The 15,420-nt window shown below is 38.4% G+C and overlaps 1 protein-coding gene across 2 annotated transcripts in view; it reads right to left on the reverse strand.

The window, feature by feature from the left end:
- Nucleotides 1–15,420, reverse strand: part of large1 (LARGE xylosyl- and glucuronyltransferase 1) — a 163,857-nt gene that overhangs the window by 88,548 nt on the left and 59,889 nt on the right. For both annotated transcript variants that reach the window (XM_051688702.1, XM_051688701.1), the window contains exons 7-10: nt 13,236–13,340; nt 6,635–6,747; nt 5,107–5,232; nt 4,211–4,366 (exon numbers count right to left, since the gene is read on the reverse strand). In XM_051688702.1, coding sequence (XP_051544662.1) covers nt 4,211–4,366; nt 5,107–5,232; nt 6,635–6,747; nt 13,236–13,340 — 500 coding nt within the window. The remainder of the gene's footprint in view (nt 1–4,210; nt 4,367–5,106; nt 5,233–6,634; nt 6,748–13,235; nt 13,341–15,420) is intronic.

The raw sequence follows: 15,420 nt of genomic DNA on the forward strand, positions 1-15,420 counted from the left end.
ATGAAAGCCAATTTATTGTACATGATTATGGATTGATCTTAATGGCATATAGATCCGATCTGCAAACATGACACTTCCAGGAGTGCCAACAAAAATATCTCGTATCATGCACATCGACATGTGCATGGAGAACAAATGAATGGCCACTGTTTGCGATTAATTTAATCGCGGTAGTCATCCGTTTATTTATTAAAGTTGCTTTTTCACACCATTCAAAATAATAGACGTAGTCACGGAATTAGCCCACAATACAAAAAAACACAAAAAACACAAAGATGTTTTAAATTAAAGATAAACACACAATACTAGAAGAAAAGCATCAGTGTACTTTTTTGGAACACTAACATATAGCCCAATTCTAATAATTTAATTTACTTTTGGAAAAATGCCAGCAGAATTCCCTGTATTAAATGAAATTAATTACCAAACGAAAAAAGCATTAAATTAAAAAAATAAATTACCAAACGAAAAAATAATATTGTTAGGCCTATTTAATTGCCTTTTCTTTACACAAACTTAAATTAGCCTTACCTGTTCTGTAGATGAAAAAAAGTCGGCTGAATGACATTCTCAGAATGTTCTACACTTTTTTCAAGACTATAAACTGTCAGAACTATTTGTCCAATGAGCTCAATTCCAGAAAACCAGCTTTTGAACATTTTAAAACGTTTAAATATTTAAAATCGAACCCTCTTTACCTCGGATCGCATTTGCTGAGCTTCTTCAGAAAATATAAATTGCATTATGATGTTCAAATTAATTTTAGATGACAATCAGGTTCAGTTGGTCGTTAAAAGTTGCTGGACAAATATGCGGGACATAATGCAGTTGTGATGGCAATGCTTTAGATTAGATGATTGTTCATAATAGCCTATTGAATATCAGGAATGTATCATATATGTAAACTCTGATATTACACCGCATCAATTTTTCTTTAATAGTTGTGCACACAGCATATACACATCAATGGATGGTCCTTATACTAAGACTGAAAGTTTCCCCCACTACTTGGTGCAGGTTGCCAGCTTGAACAGGGCCATGACGATCCGCTTTCGGGTCAGAACCGGTGGCAACCTGCGATAGGAGCAACATCAGGACCGATATTACAGTCCTATCAGAAGGGCAACTGTTCCCTCCTCTTCTGATTGCATTTATTAGTGAAATTAAAATGACAATAAGCTGGCTAATTTCAACGAATTGTCTCAATACTCTCCCCATTTTACCAAAACTTCAGAGGAAAAAAAATTAGGGACATTTGGGAGTCGAATTAGCGATAAACACATATTTCTGTATGGAAACGGCTTGAGGGCAGATTTCTTTTGCTATAAACCAAAACTTGTGCGACAAATTGTGTTTTTTTTAGGCATGACATCATCACGCACACCATTTTGATCGATAAATGGCCATGTGAATGGAAACAGGCAGAAGACGGCAAATTTCGCGAAAATTTTTTTACGCATTTTCACTTGGTCGATAACAAAATAGCGCGAAAAGTGGATGGAAACTAGGCTACTCATGCGAAAGCTTTAATCGCACAGCGAAAATATCACAGTGCAGACGAGAAGCCTTTAGCCTAATATGCCTCGGTAGTCCTAAATGGGCTATCACTTGGGCAGCCGCCAAAAATTCTTCAGTGGTAGAACCATGCCGTTGTTCTTTCCCTGCTGTCCGCGACCCACTTTTGGGTCACAACCCACCAGTTGAGAAACACTGGTGTAGAATGTACATCACGGTCTGGCATAAAGTCAACCACTAAATTGACTAATTTTCTAACGTCACAGTACAATAAATTATGTTCTTAACCACAATTGCACCAACTGCGAGAAAATGTATTCAAAATAAATAAGATAAGGTCCCATCCAAAGCGAACACAACACCATAATGGTGACTTAAAATTAAACACCATTTTCCCATAACGCAGTGCGATATTCTAATTTCTTTTTTCACAGTACTTTGTTGTGTTGTGACAGAAAATTACATAGCCTGCATTGATTTTACAGTATAATACTGAAAACAGTATTTTATTGTAAGAAATTACAAGTTAAATCTTGTAAAATACTGGCAATTTTGATAAGAAAGAGAAAGCACTATAAGTGTCAGTTCTCTAAAGAGGATGATAATAATAATAATAATAATATTACATATATATATATATATATATATATATATATATATATATATATATGTGTGTGTGTATATCATTGCCTTTTTTTCCTTTTGCCCCTGTCCCTGCTGAGGTCTGTGCACTCCACTGGTTCAAAGTTTAAAATCCAAAAATCAGGAGGTGTAGATGTATCTGCTGTTTCCTTCCAAAATTACTGCATATAGTTACTGCTGGAGCTTCTAAAAAAACTACTTATCAACTGAAAAGGGGTTGATTTTTGAATAAAATGTTTTTATTATTGAATGTAAGACATTGCAGAACGAGAATATACACTGATGAGCCAAAACACTATGACAGGTGACTTGAATAACGCTGATCATCTCCTAACAAGGCCACATGTCAAGGTCTGGGTAGATTAGATGGTAAGCAAACAATCAGTTCTCGTAGTCAACGTGTTGAATGCAGGAGAAATGGGCAGGAGTAAAGTGTGACTTTGACAAGGGCCAAATTGTTATGGTGACAGGGTACTGGACGCCTCATCAATGCGTGAGGGCAACGAATGCTATCCCGTCTGGTACAAACCGGCAGAAGGGCTACTGTGGCAGAAAATGTTAATGATGTTACGGGAGGAATGTGTCACAACACACAGTGCATTGCACCCTTCTGTGTATGGGACTGCATAGCCGCAGACCAGTCAGAGTGCCCATGATGACCCCTGACCACTGTCGAAAGTGCCTACAATGGGCATATGAGCAGCACCACAATGCACTGTGGGAAGATGACAAGCTGGTGGAGGGATTGTGATGCTCTGGGCAATGTTCAGCTGGGAAACCCTGTGTACTGCTATTCATGTGGACGTCAATTTGACATGTGCCACCTACCTAAACATCGTTGCAGACCAGGTACACCCCTTCATGGCAATGGTATTCCCTGATGGCAGTGTTCAAGGTGTTGCCCTGGCCTCCAAATTCCCCAGATCTCAATCCAAATGAGTATCTGTGGAATGTGCTGGACCAACAAGTCCGATCCACGGTGGCTCCACTCTGCAAATTATAGGACTTAAAGAGTACCTATTATGGTTTTTCATGTAGTGTGTTATATAGCTGTCTGTGAATGTAAAAATGTCTGCAATGTTTCAAAAATCAAAGTGCACAAAATATGGAGTTACTGACACCCAAAAGAAAGAACCGATTCTGAACACCTGAAACGAGTCATTAGTAATTCCAGACTTTCTTCCTGTACTAACCCATGTAATTTGGTAACAAAAAACCCGCCTCTGGTCTGTTTACATGTACAGCCAGTGCACGCTGTTAGCCTGTTACCTGTTAGCCTCTGCTAACCGGCTAACTCACGTTATTGTCAAAATACATATAAACTTACCACTGAGAAACGTCCTGTTCTCGTCACGATGGTGGTTCGGGTTTATCTTCCGATGCATCATTGTCGGACTCGTGCTACAATTGGTAAGGTACAACAGACATTTTTTCAGAAGAAGCTGAAACTCGGATATGGTAGTGGGCGTTTCCTTTCCGACACGCGCTGTAAGCGGTAGGCCAATCACAACAGACTGGGACATCTGACCAATCAGAGCAGAGTAGGCTCTCTGAAAAGAGGAGTTTAGAATGAATCCTTTAGAATGGATCATTGAAGGAGTCGTTTTTGACACTGGGAAAAAAAGGTAATGCTGCAATTTAAATTATGAGCAAATTAAAGTGTTTTTTTTACCTTGGATGCATGTAAATCTATTGTATGAGACCTTTAAAACAAAATTAGGTATGTTTAAAAACCATAATAGGTGCACTTTAAAGGATCAGCTGCTAATGTCTTGGTGCCAGATACCACAGGACACCTTCGGGGGTCTTGTAGAGTCCAAGCCTCAGTGGGTCGGCATTGTTTTGGCAGCACGCGGAGGACCAACAGCATATTAGGCAGGTGGTCATAATGTTTTGGCTCATCAGTGTATATGCTTTTGGTCATATTGCCCAACCCTAACGTCAACAATAAAATAGTGCTGTGTCAACAAAAACATTTTGTTCTGGCAAATGTTGGGTAGTCATGAGACTCATCAGCTGTGATGTGAATAACACTGCCTGGGGTGAAACTCACATTCTCCGAGTTGTGGTCTGTTTCACTGGGACAGCCAAAAAGTTCTCTCCTCAACAGATTCCCATCATACTCCAGGAAGGTCAGGTAGAGGTTCCTGAAGAACTCCACATGCTTGTTCTTCACGTGAAGCTTCTTAGGAGAGTTCCAGTGAATCACCTGCACAAGATTTCAAAAATGTGCATACTGATATGAATTAAATGTTGATGATGAATGTTTGAAATCATCAACAGTGAGCAGTGACTGCCCACTCATGATTGGTCTCGCTGCACTCTCAAACTACTTGTATCTTTTTATATATATCTTAATATTTTACAATAAACTTGTTTTATACTTATAATCTTATATACTGCTTGATTACACATTACTGATTCGATTACCTGTATGTCATTCGCAATGCTTCATGGGATGATTAGTTCAATATAAGTACACAAAGTCTTACATCTTTTTCTTTTCCTTAGATTTTCTTTTCTTTCTTTTTTTTTTTATTTAAATCAAAGTTTATGTTGTTATTCATCTCAGACCTGGTGGGTTTGGTTCATGGTTTAGAACTCTTATTAAAGAATGTTTTGAAATTCCTTTGGAGAAAATGAATGGGAAAAATATGTGGGAATCCAAAGGCCACAGAAAACTATAGTGTGCAGTCCAGGCAGCTAATAAAAATACATATTTTTTTTAAATTACGAATATGCCATTAATTGCCATCTCAAAGAGAACTGTTTGTTAAATTCAGCTTTAACACATATAGAAGTTAACTTTTCATTTGCAGCTTGTCTATATTAAGCACACATGCAAATAATGTGTCAAGTCTATGCAGCTGTACAGTACGTGTGAATGAACTGCTGCTAATTCATTCATAGAAGCATTAGATCCACGTGTGTCAGCTCGACTGAGGTCACCTTGAGATCGGACACATCTTTGTAGCATTTCTCAGAGCGGGTGTGATCTGACAACTGAACGTTCCAGAAACACGGCAGCTGGTGCACCAGGAATGGGTTCTGTTTGATCACAGCATTGAAGATGTCCTGAAAACACAGTACTATTTTACACCACAGATAGACATGTAGTCACAGTAAAAAAAGGTACAGAATATTTATTATAATTCAGAAGTTTTGATTTAGTTTTTGTTTTATTTTTAATTAGTCTTTTCAAAGTAGTTTTTTCTTAGTTTTCACCCTATGAATGTTAAGTTTTAGGGTACATTTACATGACAACGATGTACTAAAAATGGAAAAGCATTTTTGAAAAGTTTCGCGTACAGAAAACAACGTTGTCAAAATGATCCCTGTTCACACAGATCCGCGAAAACGACTAAAAGCGCTGTATTATGCATGCCAGGCCAGTAGTTGGCGATGTCACTTTGTAAAGAAACACTACGCGCCTGCGCACATAAGAATTCTTCCACAGAGCGGTGAATACAAACAATGAAGATGGCGATCACTGGTCGTAGTAGTGATGCAGTAAATCTACACTTTACTGGAGCAGCATCATTAAATCAAAATCTTGAGCAGCACAAACACAGTCCTGTAGTCCGCCATTGTAGTTTTGAATGTCTCGCGCACATGCCTATAGACTGAACTCTCAAGATGATTCAATAAACTCTGCTCATTTTTACCATCACTTCGTCTCCTGCCTTCTTCCGTATTCCCCCTGCTGACTCTTGGGCTGGTAGGAGAGTAAGTTAACATAAGCTGTTGATGTTGACTGGTTTTGGATATCAGACAGAACTCTGATATATGGATATCTTCTGATGGAGAGAGAGGTCTTGTGTACACTGGATCTAACATGCATTTTCACTGCCTCATGTTTTCATATTCTAAGCATATCATTGAATACTGTACATGGCATCACATCTCTGTCTATAGGCTATATACATAAACGGTGGGTGAATGAATTGCAGGGTAAAGGTACATCAAATAAAATTAAGTAAAGTTTGCGTTTTCTGGCTCCAAAACGCCATTGTCGTGTAAACGAACAGCCAAAACACATAAAAGGTTCTCCGTTTTTAGTTGAAAACGTTGTCGTGTAAACGGCCCCTTAGTATTATTTTATCAGTGCTTTACCATTTCAGTTTAGTTTTTCTTTTTAGTATATTTAGTTTCTATTTCTATTTTATTTTTAATTTGTTGATTAAATTTCAGTTTAGCTTACTTAGTTGTGACTCTATTACTGTTCATTTTTGCTTTTTTAAGCTTTATAATTTCAGTTTATTTTTGTTTTGTTTTTAAGTATTTTGTTTTAGGGCTGCCACAGTTTGATTTCACATTTTCAGATTATGTTAGTTTTCATTGTTTATTTATTTACAAAATGCAAGTTACTTGATATGAACTTCTTTATAGAACACTTGTATAAAAGTAATATCACACTCACAATCATGCTGTTGTTGTGAATATAGGTTATAGGTACAGTAGAAGGTTTATTGGTTACCTGATCAGCGAGTGATGTTGACAGCATACTCATGAGTTCTCTCTCTGCTGTCAGTCTCCACATCTGCTCCCACTTCAGCTTTCTCAAACGATCCAACAACAGCAGAATCACACCTACAACACACACATACCAACCTGGTCATTCACGAATCCAGTCTTACACGACTTGCAATCAGAACCCTGCGACTCACAGTTCTGTTTTTTGTTGTGCTGGTGCGAACACTACAGGACTGTAGTGTTTCAACTACATGACCTAAACAAATCTAATTCCTGTCCACAAATGCCAACATAATTCTCAAGCCTATCCAAGAGAATTTTGTGATCTATGGTGTCAAAGGCAGCACTAAGATCTAATAGCACTAGAAGAGAAATGCAGCCGCGATCAGATAATAAGAGCAAGTCATTTGTAACTCTGATAAGTGCAGTCTCTGTACTATGATGGGTCCTAAATCCTAACTGAAATTCTTCATGTATACGTTTTTTTTTTTTTTTTTAAATGAACTGTTGGGAGGACACTACCTTTTCTAGTATTTTCGACATAAATGGAAGATTTGAGATCGGTCTATAATTAGCCAACTCTCCAGGATCAAGCTGTAGTTTCTTGATAAGCAGTTTAATAACTGCTATCTTAAATTTTGTTGGGACATGTCCTAAGGATAATGAGGATTTAATATTACTAAGATGAGGTTCTGAGATGACAGGGAATATTTTTTTTACTTTAAAAAAAACTTTTAATAGCTTGGTCGGTATTGAATCTAACATAAATGTTGTTGCTGTCCTATGACAGCAAAGGATTGAAGTTGCTCGTGGGGAATAATATGAGACATTGTCTTCAGAGGTGCTATTGCAGATGGTTGCATAATTCCAATTTTGTTTCTGATAATTTCAATTTTATCAGTAAAGAAATTCATAAAGCCTTTACTACTGTGCTACGATGAAATATTTGGTTCAGTCGAACCTTTATTCCTTATTAATTTATCCACAGTACTGAATAAACACCTAGGATTATTGTGGTTATTTTCTATGAGTTTACTAAAATATGCAGACATGGCAGCATTTAGAGCCTTTCTATAGCTAGAGACACTATCATTCCATGCACCACAAAAGACCTCTAATTTTGTACTCTTCCACTTGTGCTCCATTTTTCGAGCTGCTCTCTTGAGAACATGAGTGTGACCATTGTACCACGGTACAGGGCTTTTCTCTTTAATTTTCTTTCATCTAAGGGGGTCGACACTATCAAGAGCGCTAGAGAAGACTGTATCTATATTTTCTGTGATTACATCAAGTTCTTCTAAATTTTTTGGTTTACTGAGTATTTGAGACAAATCTGGAAGGTTATTAGCAAAGCTATTTTTAGTGGCTGAAAGAATAATCCTACCCGATCGATAACACGGTGTAGATTGATTGACCTTTGCTAAGCGCAGCATACAAGAGATGAGGTAATGATCTGAGATGTCATCGCTCTGTGGCAGAATTGCTATATTATCAACATCAATTCCATATGACAGTGTAGGGCTTTACTGGTTGTTTAGATCAGTGTTACTATCAGAAATAATTAATAATTATTTATTTAGTTATTCATTAATATTTAAATTAATTAATTGAATCTAACTCATTAAAACCTCATATGGGGCTCCAGTAAATCTAGTGTGCTACGTTTAGGAGCGGGTTTGGTTTGTAGCAATAATTAATAATTATCAAAGATAATTGTTAATTATTAAAATCAACAGAACATTGATGACAATCGATGTTAGCTTTTTTAGTCCTTTAAATCAAAAATTATCAAAGATAATCATTAATTGTTAACATCGATGAAACATTAATTAAAATTAAAACTAGCTTATTGATCATTCAAATTCAACAATCATCAAAGATAATTATCAATTATTAAAAATCAATAGAATATTAATAAGGATTAACATTGACAGGGCACCACCCTGGAATCAGGGACTAATAACCAGATAGTATAACAGTCTCAATATTAGATTGTTTTCTTAGGAAAATCGACATCCGAAGAATATCGATTTTCGCGAAAAAAACAATGAATGAAGGTTTGAATCCGAGCACTGACATCCCGTCAGCATGACACAGGTGTGTGCAAAACAAACCAAAACACTTCTCTTTGTAATATAACAGTTTATTTATGCAGTAATATCAATTAATAATTAATACAATGTAGTCAATAAACTTCCGACTTACAACTACAAACTAAACAGTGATATGATCAGATATGGAAATAAAAATAATCCTATAACACATAAGGTGTGTGTGTGACAGTGTGTGTGTGTGTAAGGAGGGACGTGCACAAAATGGCAGACGTGACTCTCGTGGAGAGTATGTCACGCGAGACTTCCGGCCAGGGAATATAACCGCGAATGGGGCGGAGAGAAACCAGTCAATGGCGTCTACCAGTTACCACGTGTATTCGCTTGTACGATAGCTTAGGGACAAAGCTGGGCTTTAGTATTAAGCTATCTACGAGCCAAAAATGTGTGCCAGAATGTTTGTGAGGGGTCGCGTGCGTGCGTGTGTGTGGTTAGTACGAGAGAGAGAGAGAAGTGACGGCCCTAAAGCCGATTTCGCGATCGTGGGAGAGAAAGCAGCTGTTAGTTCATCGCTCGTAAACAGTCCCACGTACTTTGACTCTTTAATGGATGAACTCAGTTTACCTGTCTCACCCGCGATGGCGAAATTGCACAACAGTCCAATTTGGTTGGACCACAATACAGCAAAACAAATTTGTGATAATTAATACCCTGAGTATAAATAATGAGCGGACATGGCGGTCCATAAACTGTACAAGCAAAAACCTTGAAACACAAGAATAACACACTATAATATTCTATCTCTGCCCAGACGTAAACCTCTTACTTGAATCGCATGAGGACACAGGTAGAATGTGTTTTCCTCCATCCTTTAACTCTGACCCGGTTCCTTGAGGCTCGGGTGATGACGGGAGGCCGTTTCCTCGTTCTGTCGGCGGGCGGTACGGTTGTTGATTCTCGGCGGGCTGGCGGAGAACTCAGAAATGTCGACTTGATTGAAGATGGAAGAGAAATCTTTAATCTCTTCACTTCTGTAGGCAAACGGATGAAGATGCAGATTGCTCGGTGGTCTCCTTTGGATCCTTTAGAGTGTTCGGTTGAACACAGAGTAATCTCAACCCGTCCAGCGAGATGGAGATTGTATGGCCACAGTTTCAAGTCGGACGTTACTTCCTTGTGCCACGAGGTTGCACCTGAGAGCAGCGATGAGCTGCGTCTATACCCGGTGAACAAAGTTGCTGGAAGCAAATCCCGGAAGCATTTCAGAGGTATTTCAACTCCTGATGATGTCATGTTTGAGGGACGTTCTGTTGTGTGCCTCATCCAATAGGAGTTGAGAGTTTGATCCTTTAGTGAGCAAGGCTTCATGGGATTTGTAGTCTATTTTGGACTCCCTTTGTTTGATTTTGGTGCGATTTTTATCAGTATAATTTACGACTTGGAATGTGGGGGCTTGAGTTAGGTTTTTACGACTGTGTTAGGCCTGCATTTGTCTTCTATCTGAATACATGAGGCCCAACAACAGAATTAAATCTAGCATCTGATTATGGCGATGAGTTGATCCTGTCACATTTTGTCTGACCCCAACGGAGTTGAGAATATCGATAAATGCTAATCCAGTGTATCATTTTCTTTATCTATGTGAATATTGACGTCAGCAATGATTAAAGCTCTATCCACAGTGCCTACTAGATCTGACAGAAAATCAGCAAATTCTCTAAAGAAATCAGAATATTGCCCTGGTGGTCTATATACTGTAGCAAGAACAAAAGACGACAGAGATTTTTTATTTATATCTTACGACGTCACATTAAGCATTATCAGTTCAAAAGAATTAAACTTATATCCTGACCTCTGAGTGTGTTACTCACAAAAACATCACTGTAAATTGTAGCCACACCCCCTCCTCGACCTTTCAGGCGAGGCTCATATTTATAACAATAACCTTGGGGAGTAGACTCATTTAAACTAATATATTCATCTGGTTTAAGCTAGGTTTCAGTCAATCAGAGTGAATCTAAACTATGATCTGTAATAATTTCATTTACAATTAGTGCTTTCAATGAAAGCGATCTAATGTTTAGTAGCCCTACCTTTATATGATGTTTATTTTGCTATTTTCAAGTTTGATATCAATCAAATTTCTTCTAAATGACTTAGTGAGGGTTTTGTGTTTGGTAGTTCGGGGAACAGAAAGTCTCTATATGATATCTAGGTGATACAGTCTCTATGTGTTGTAGTTTATGTGACCTGTGTGATGTATCAAGGCAGCTAGCAGACGTTCGGATAAGCCAGTTTGTCTGCTTCCTGACCTGGGTCCCAGTTAGTCAAACAATATTACTATTAAGACTATGAGCCAAATTACTAGAGAGGAGAGCGGCAACTTTCCTGGAGGGATAGAGTCCGTCTCTCTTTACCAGGTCAGGTATACCCCAAAAACGTGTCCAATTGTCTATAAATCCTATGCTATTCTGCGGACACCACTCAGACATCCAGCCATTCAGTAACAATCTTAGAAAATCTAAGTTTAGCATTAGCCAGCACTTGAAAATTTGATTTGATGTCAGATACTCTGGCACCTGAAATGCATTATACTATGGTGGCTGGAGTCTCTATTTCAACATTCCTAACAATAGAATCACCTATAACCAGGCTTCTCAATGGGTGCATCACTGAGTGGGTAGAATCTATTGGAAATCTTAACAGGAACGGAATAGTTGTATCACTTTGCCCTACAAGTATGCTGACGAGATGTCACACAAACGTCCTGCTGCAGGGGCTCTACAGCTGGAACCAAAGTGTGTGTAGCTCGCTGTACAACCCGCATCTGAAACAATATATACACGCTTCTCTTTCTCACTGACCTCTACTAGCGTTCAGATGCGTGTTTCTAACACATTAATTTTCTCCATCAGCCTGACTAATTCCTTACATTTATCACATGTAAATCCTTCACTGCTGATGGATGAAGCTATCATAAACATGTGGCATGCAGTGCAAGTAGCAATAACGTGTGCTGATGCCATGACTTACTGCAGTTGTTTTTTATTGTTGTGCTTCTTGATCAGCAGTGCTTTGAGATCGATGCAATAATCCGTGTAAATGGGTGGTCACACTACTCTTTGCACTCCATTAACTCCCATTCAAATGCATCCGAATGCAGCAGAGTGGAAACGAAGGCTCATCTAAAGAAAGTTCGTACTACGCTGCGTACCAAAGTTCAAGCTTGGTGAACTCTGAACCGTGAATTTGTATGACAAGAGGACACGCAACTAATAGGAGACTGAAACTTCACACGCTGACCTCTTGGCTCAATTCAAATGATACTTATTTCAAAGCTGCGAGATTTATTGTTGCAGGAAAGCGAATAGACAAAACATTAAACATTTTCTAATATATTATTATTTGTTTTTTGTGATCTATTATTTACTTACACCAGAAGTCCTCCCACATGACATCATATCCTGGTCCACTGCGTTATGAAAAATGTTTGCATGCTCAATGCCTAGTGTGACCGCCCCTTAACACAGAGGAGAAAACGGGTGTGCGCGGTAAAATGCACGCAGTTTAATCATGATAAAAATAGAAAGCAGAGAATAGAAAATAGAATATAAAAAATCTTCTGATTGTACACTTATTTCCCTTTAAATCTGCACGTAACGTAGTGTTGTCCCATTTCAAAAGGATCGACCAAAGTGCATCCTAAAATTAAGATAACGAAATTCATTCACAAATTCACACAGTTTGTTCTTAATAACATGTCAAAACATAAAAGAATGGCTCTTGACCATTTTCATGCTTAGTGGCACCATTTTCAAAGAACAAAATTAATAAAAACAGCAGATAATAATAAAAACAGTGAGTAGGGAGATGTTGCTGAGAATTTATTAAAATCTTTTATTATTTTTGTCTCCTGCTACCCAATACCATGCTCTCCTTTTTCAATAAGCATGAAAGAACGCCTTGCACCCATTTTTATGCGTATTTGCTCTAATTTGCTTAGGAAAATAATTATAAAAACAGATAAAAATAATAAAGACAGCAGGTAGGGATTTGCGAATGATGTTTTATTTTATTTTCTAATTATTATTTGTCTCCTGCTAGCCAAACCTTGCTCTCCTCTTTTAATAAACATGAAAGAACGGCTCACACACATTTAAGAAAAACAGCAGAAAATAATAAAGACAGCAGGTAGGGAGATGTTGGTGAAGTTTTATTTTATGATATCATTATTTTTTGTCTTCTGCTTCCTAATACCTTGCCCTTCTCTTGCGCTCTCTCTATATTTCATTAGCTGTGGCTCATTCTCCGTGGTCTAGACATCCGACATCTAGACGTCTAGATATCAAGTTGTTTTGAAAACTGTCGTAGCGGCTGGGAATAGTCTCGGCCTGTCGCAGGAGTGTGCACACAACAAGACCATTCGTCATGAGATCCGAGACTTCACATCTCAGACCAGTCGCTGACTCAAAACATCAAAGGAGATGAGCTTGAGTCATGAAGTGTACACTAGGCTCACCCTCCTCACATACCCCAGCAAGCTCTCTGACATACCAGTGTTAAAGCCGCGGCCCAGTGCTGGCCATGGCCGATGGTTCTTCCACAGGTTCCCCAGATACCAATCGCTCTGATTCTCCACCAAACCAAGAACCTGCTGACCTGAAACACACATGAACAATGGCTATGTTTGTAAAGTAATACCAGAGTACTACTTCCTAAATACTGTGCAGTATACATTGTACTGTATACTGCACACTATTTTTTTTTTTTATTGCATGTGAAATATTATGCAGTATGCCATGATAACCTTTATACGGTAGCATGCTGCATTGTTTATGATATGACATCATTACACAGCAATCAAGTATCATCTTGGAGAGAAAAAACAATCAGTTGAAGCACACTGCATTGTTGAAAACACAATGGAAATATTCGTATTGCTTCAGTCCTGTTCATAATCAACACCCATGGACTTCTGTGTTCATGTTTATAAAAGCGTACATATCTAGTAAATATCATAATAGCTTCATCACTGCTACTGGTTTTAAATGTTTATTCTGAAAATAATGTGTTTAAAGAACTTAAAAATTTGACAACAGGTGTGCTCCTCTAATTAAGAGAGTTGTCCCAAATGAACAGATACTATCTTACTCCATCTGGTGACAAAATACGTACAGTACATAGGTTTATAAACATTACAAAAGATTATAGACAGTACAAGAAAAAAAAAAAAAAAAAGAGAAGATCCATGCTGTCAAATATAAAGTAAAAACTGTACATCAGAAAAACATTCCATACACTATTTTCTGGTTTCCAAAAGGTGTTCCTTTACTTAAAACGTCTATCAGTGTCATCTCCCCATACCAAACACACTCACTTGTTCAGTTACAAAGTAAAAATAAAGTGTTGTGCAACAGGGTAACTTTATCGGCATGGTGTTGTTGAGCCTCATGTATTCAGATAGAAGACAAAGGCAGGCCTAACAGTCATAAAAACATAACTCAAGCCCCCACCTTCTAAGTTGTAAATTATACTGATAAAAATTGTGCCAAAATCAAACAAAGGGAGTTCAAAACAGACTTCAAATCCAGGAAGCCTTGCTCACTAAAGGATCGAGCTCTCAACTCCTATTGGATGAGGCACACAACAGAACGTCCCTCAAACATGACTTCATCAGAACTTCAAATAATTCTGAAATGCTAAAAGATTTTGCTTCCAGCGACTTCGTTCACCGAATAAAGATGTAGTTTTTGCTGCTCTCCGGTGCAACCTCGTGGCACAAGGGAGTAATGTCCGACTTGAAACTGTAGCCATACAATCTCCATCTCGCTGGACGAGTTGAGATTACTCTGTGTTCAACCAAACACTCTAACGGATCCGAAGGAGACCGCCGAGCAATTCGCATCTTCATCCGTTGGCCTACAGAAGTGAAGAGATTAAAGATTTCTCTTCCATCTTCAATCAAGTCGACATTTCTGAGTTCTCCGCCAGCCCGCCGAGAATCAACAGCCGTACCGCCCGCCGACAATCAACAGCCGTACCGCCCGCCGACAATCAACAGCCGTACCGCCCGCCAACAGAGCGAGGAAACGGCCTCCCGTCATCACCCGAGCCTCAAGGAACCGGGTCAAAGTTAAAGGACGGAGGAAAACACATTCTACCTGTGTCCTCATGCGATTCAAGTAAGAGGTTTACGTCTGGGCAGAGATAGAATATTATAGTGTGTTATTCTTGTGTTTCAAGGTTTTTGCTTGTACAGTTTACGGACCGCCATGTCCGCTCATTATTAATACTCAGGGTATTAATTATCACAAATTGGTTTTGCTGTATTGTGGTCCAACCAAATTGGATTGTGCAATTTCACCATCGCGGGTGAGACAGCAACTGAGTTCATCCATTAGAGTGAAATAACGAAGGACTTTTACGAGCCCCGCTCGTAAAACCGCGTCTCTGAGTGATGAACACAGCTGCTTTCTCTTCAGCTATCGCAAAATCAGCTTTCGGGCTGTCACTTAATCATCTCTCTCTCTCTCTCTCTCTCACTAACCACACTGACACACACACACACACACTGTCACACACACACCTTATGTGTTATAGGATTATTTTTATTTCCATATCTAATCATATCATTGTTTAGTTTGTAGTTGTAAGTCGGAAGTTTATTGACTGCATTGTATTAATTATTAATTGATATTACTGCATAAATAAACTTTGTTTATATTACAAAGAGAAGTGT

The sequence above is a fragment of the Myxocyprinus asiaticus genome, chromosome 45 (genome assembly GCF_019703515.2).
Source record: "Myxocyprinus asiaticus isolate MX2 ecotype Aquarium Trade chromosome 45, UBuf_Myxa_2, whole genome shotgun sequence".
NCBI classification, from domain to species: Eukaryota; Metazoa; Chordata; class Actinopteri; order Cypriniformes; family Catostomidae; genus Myxocyprinus; species Myxocyprinus asiaticus.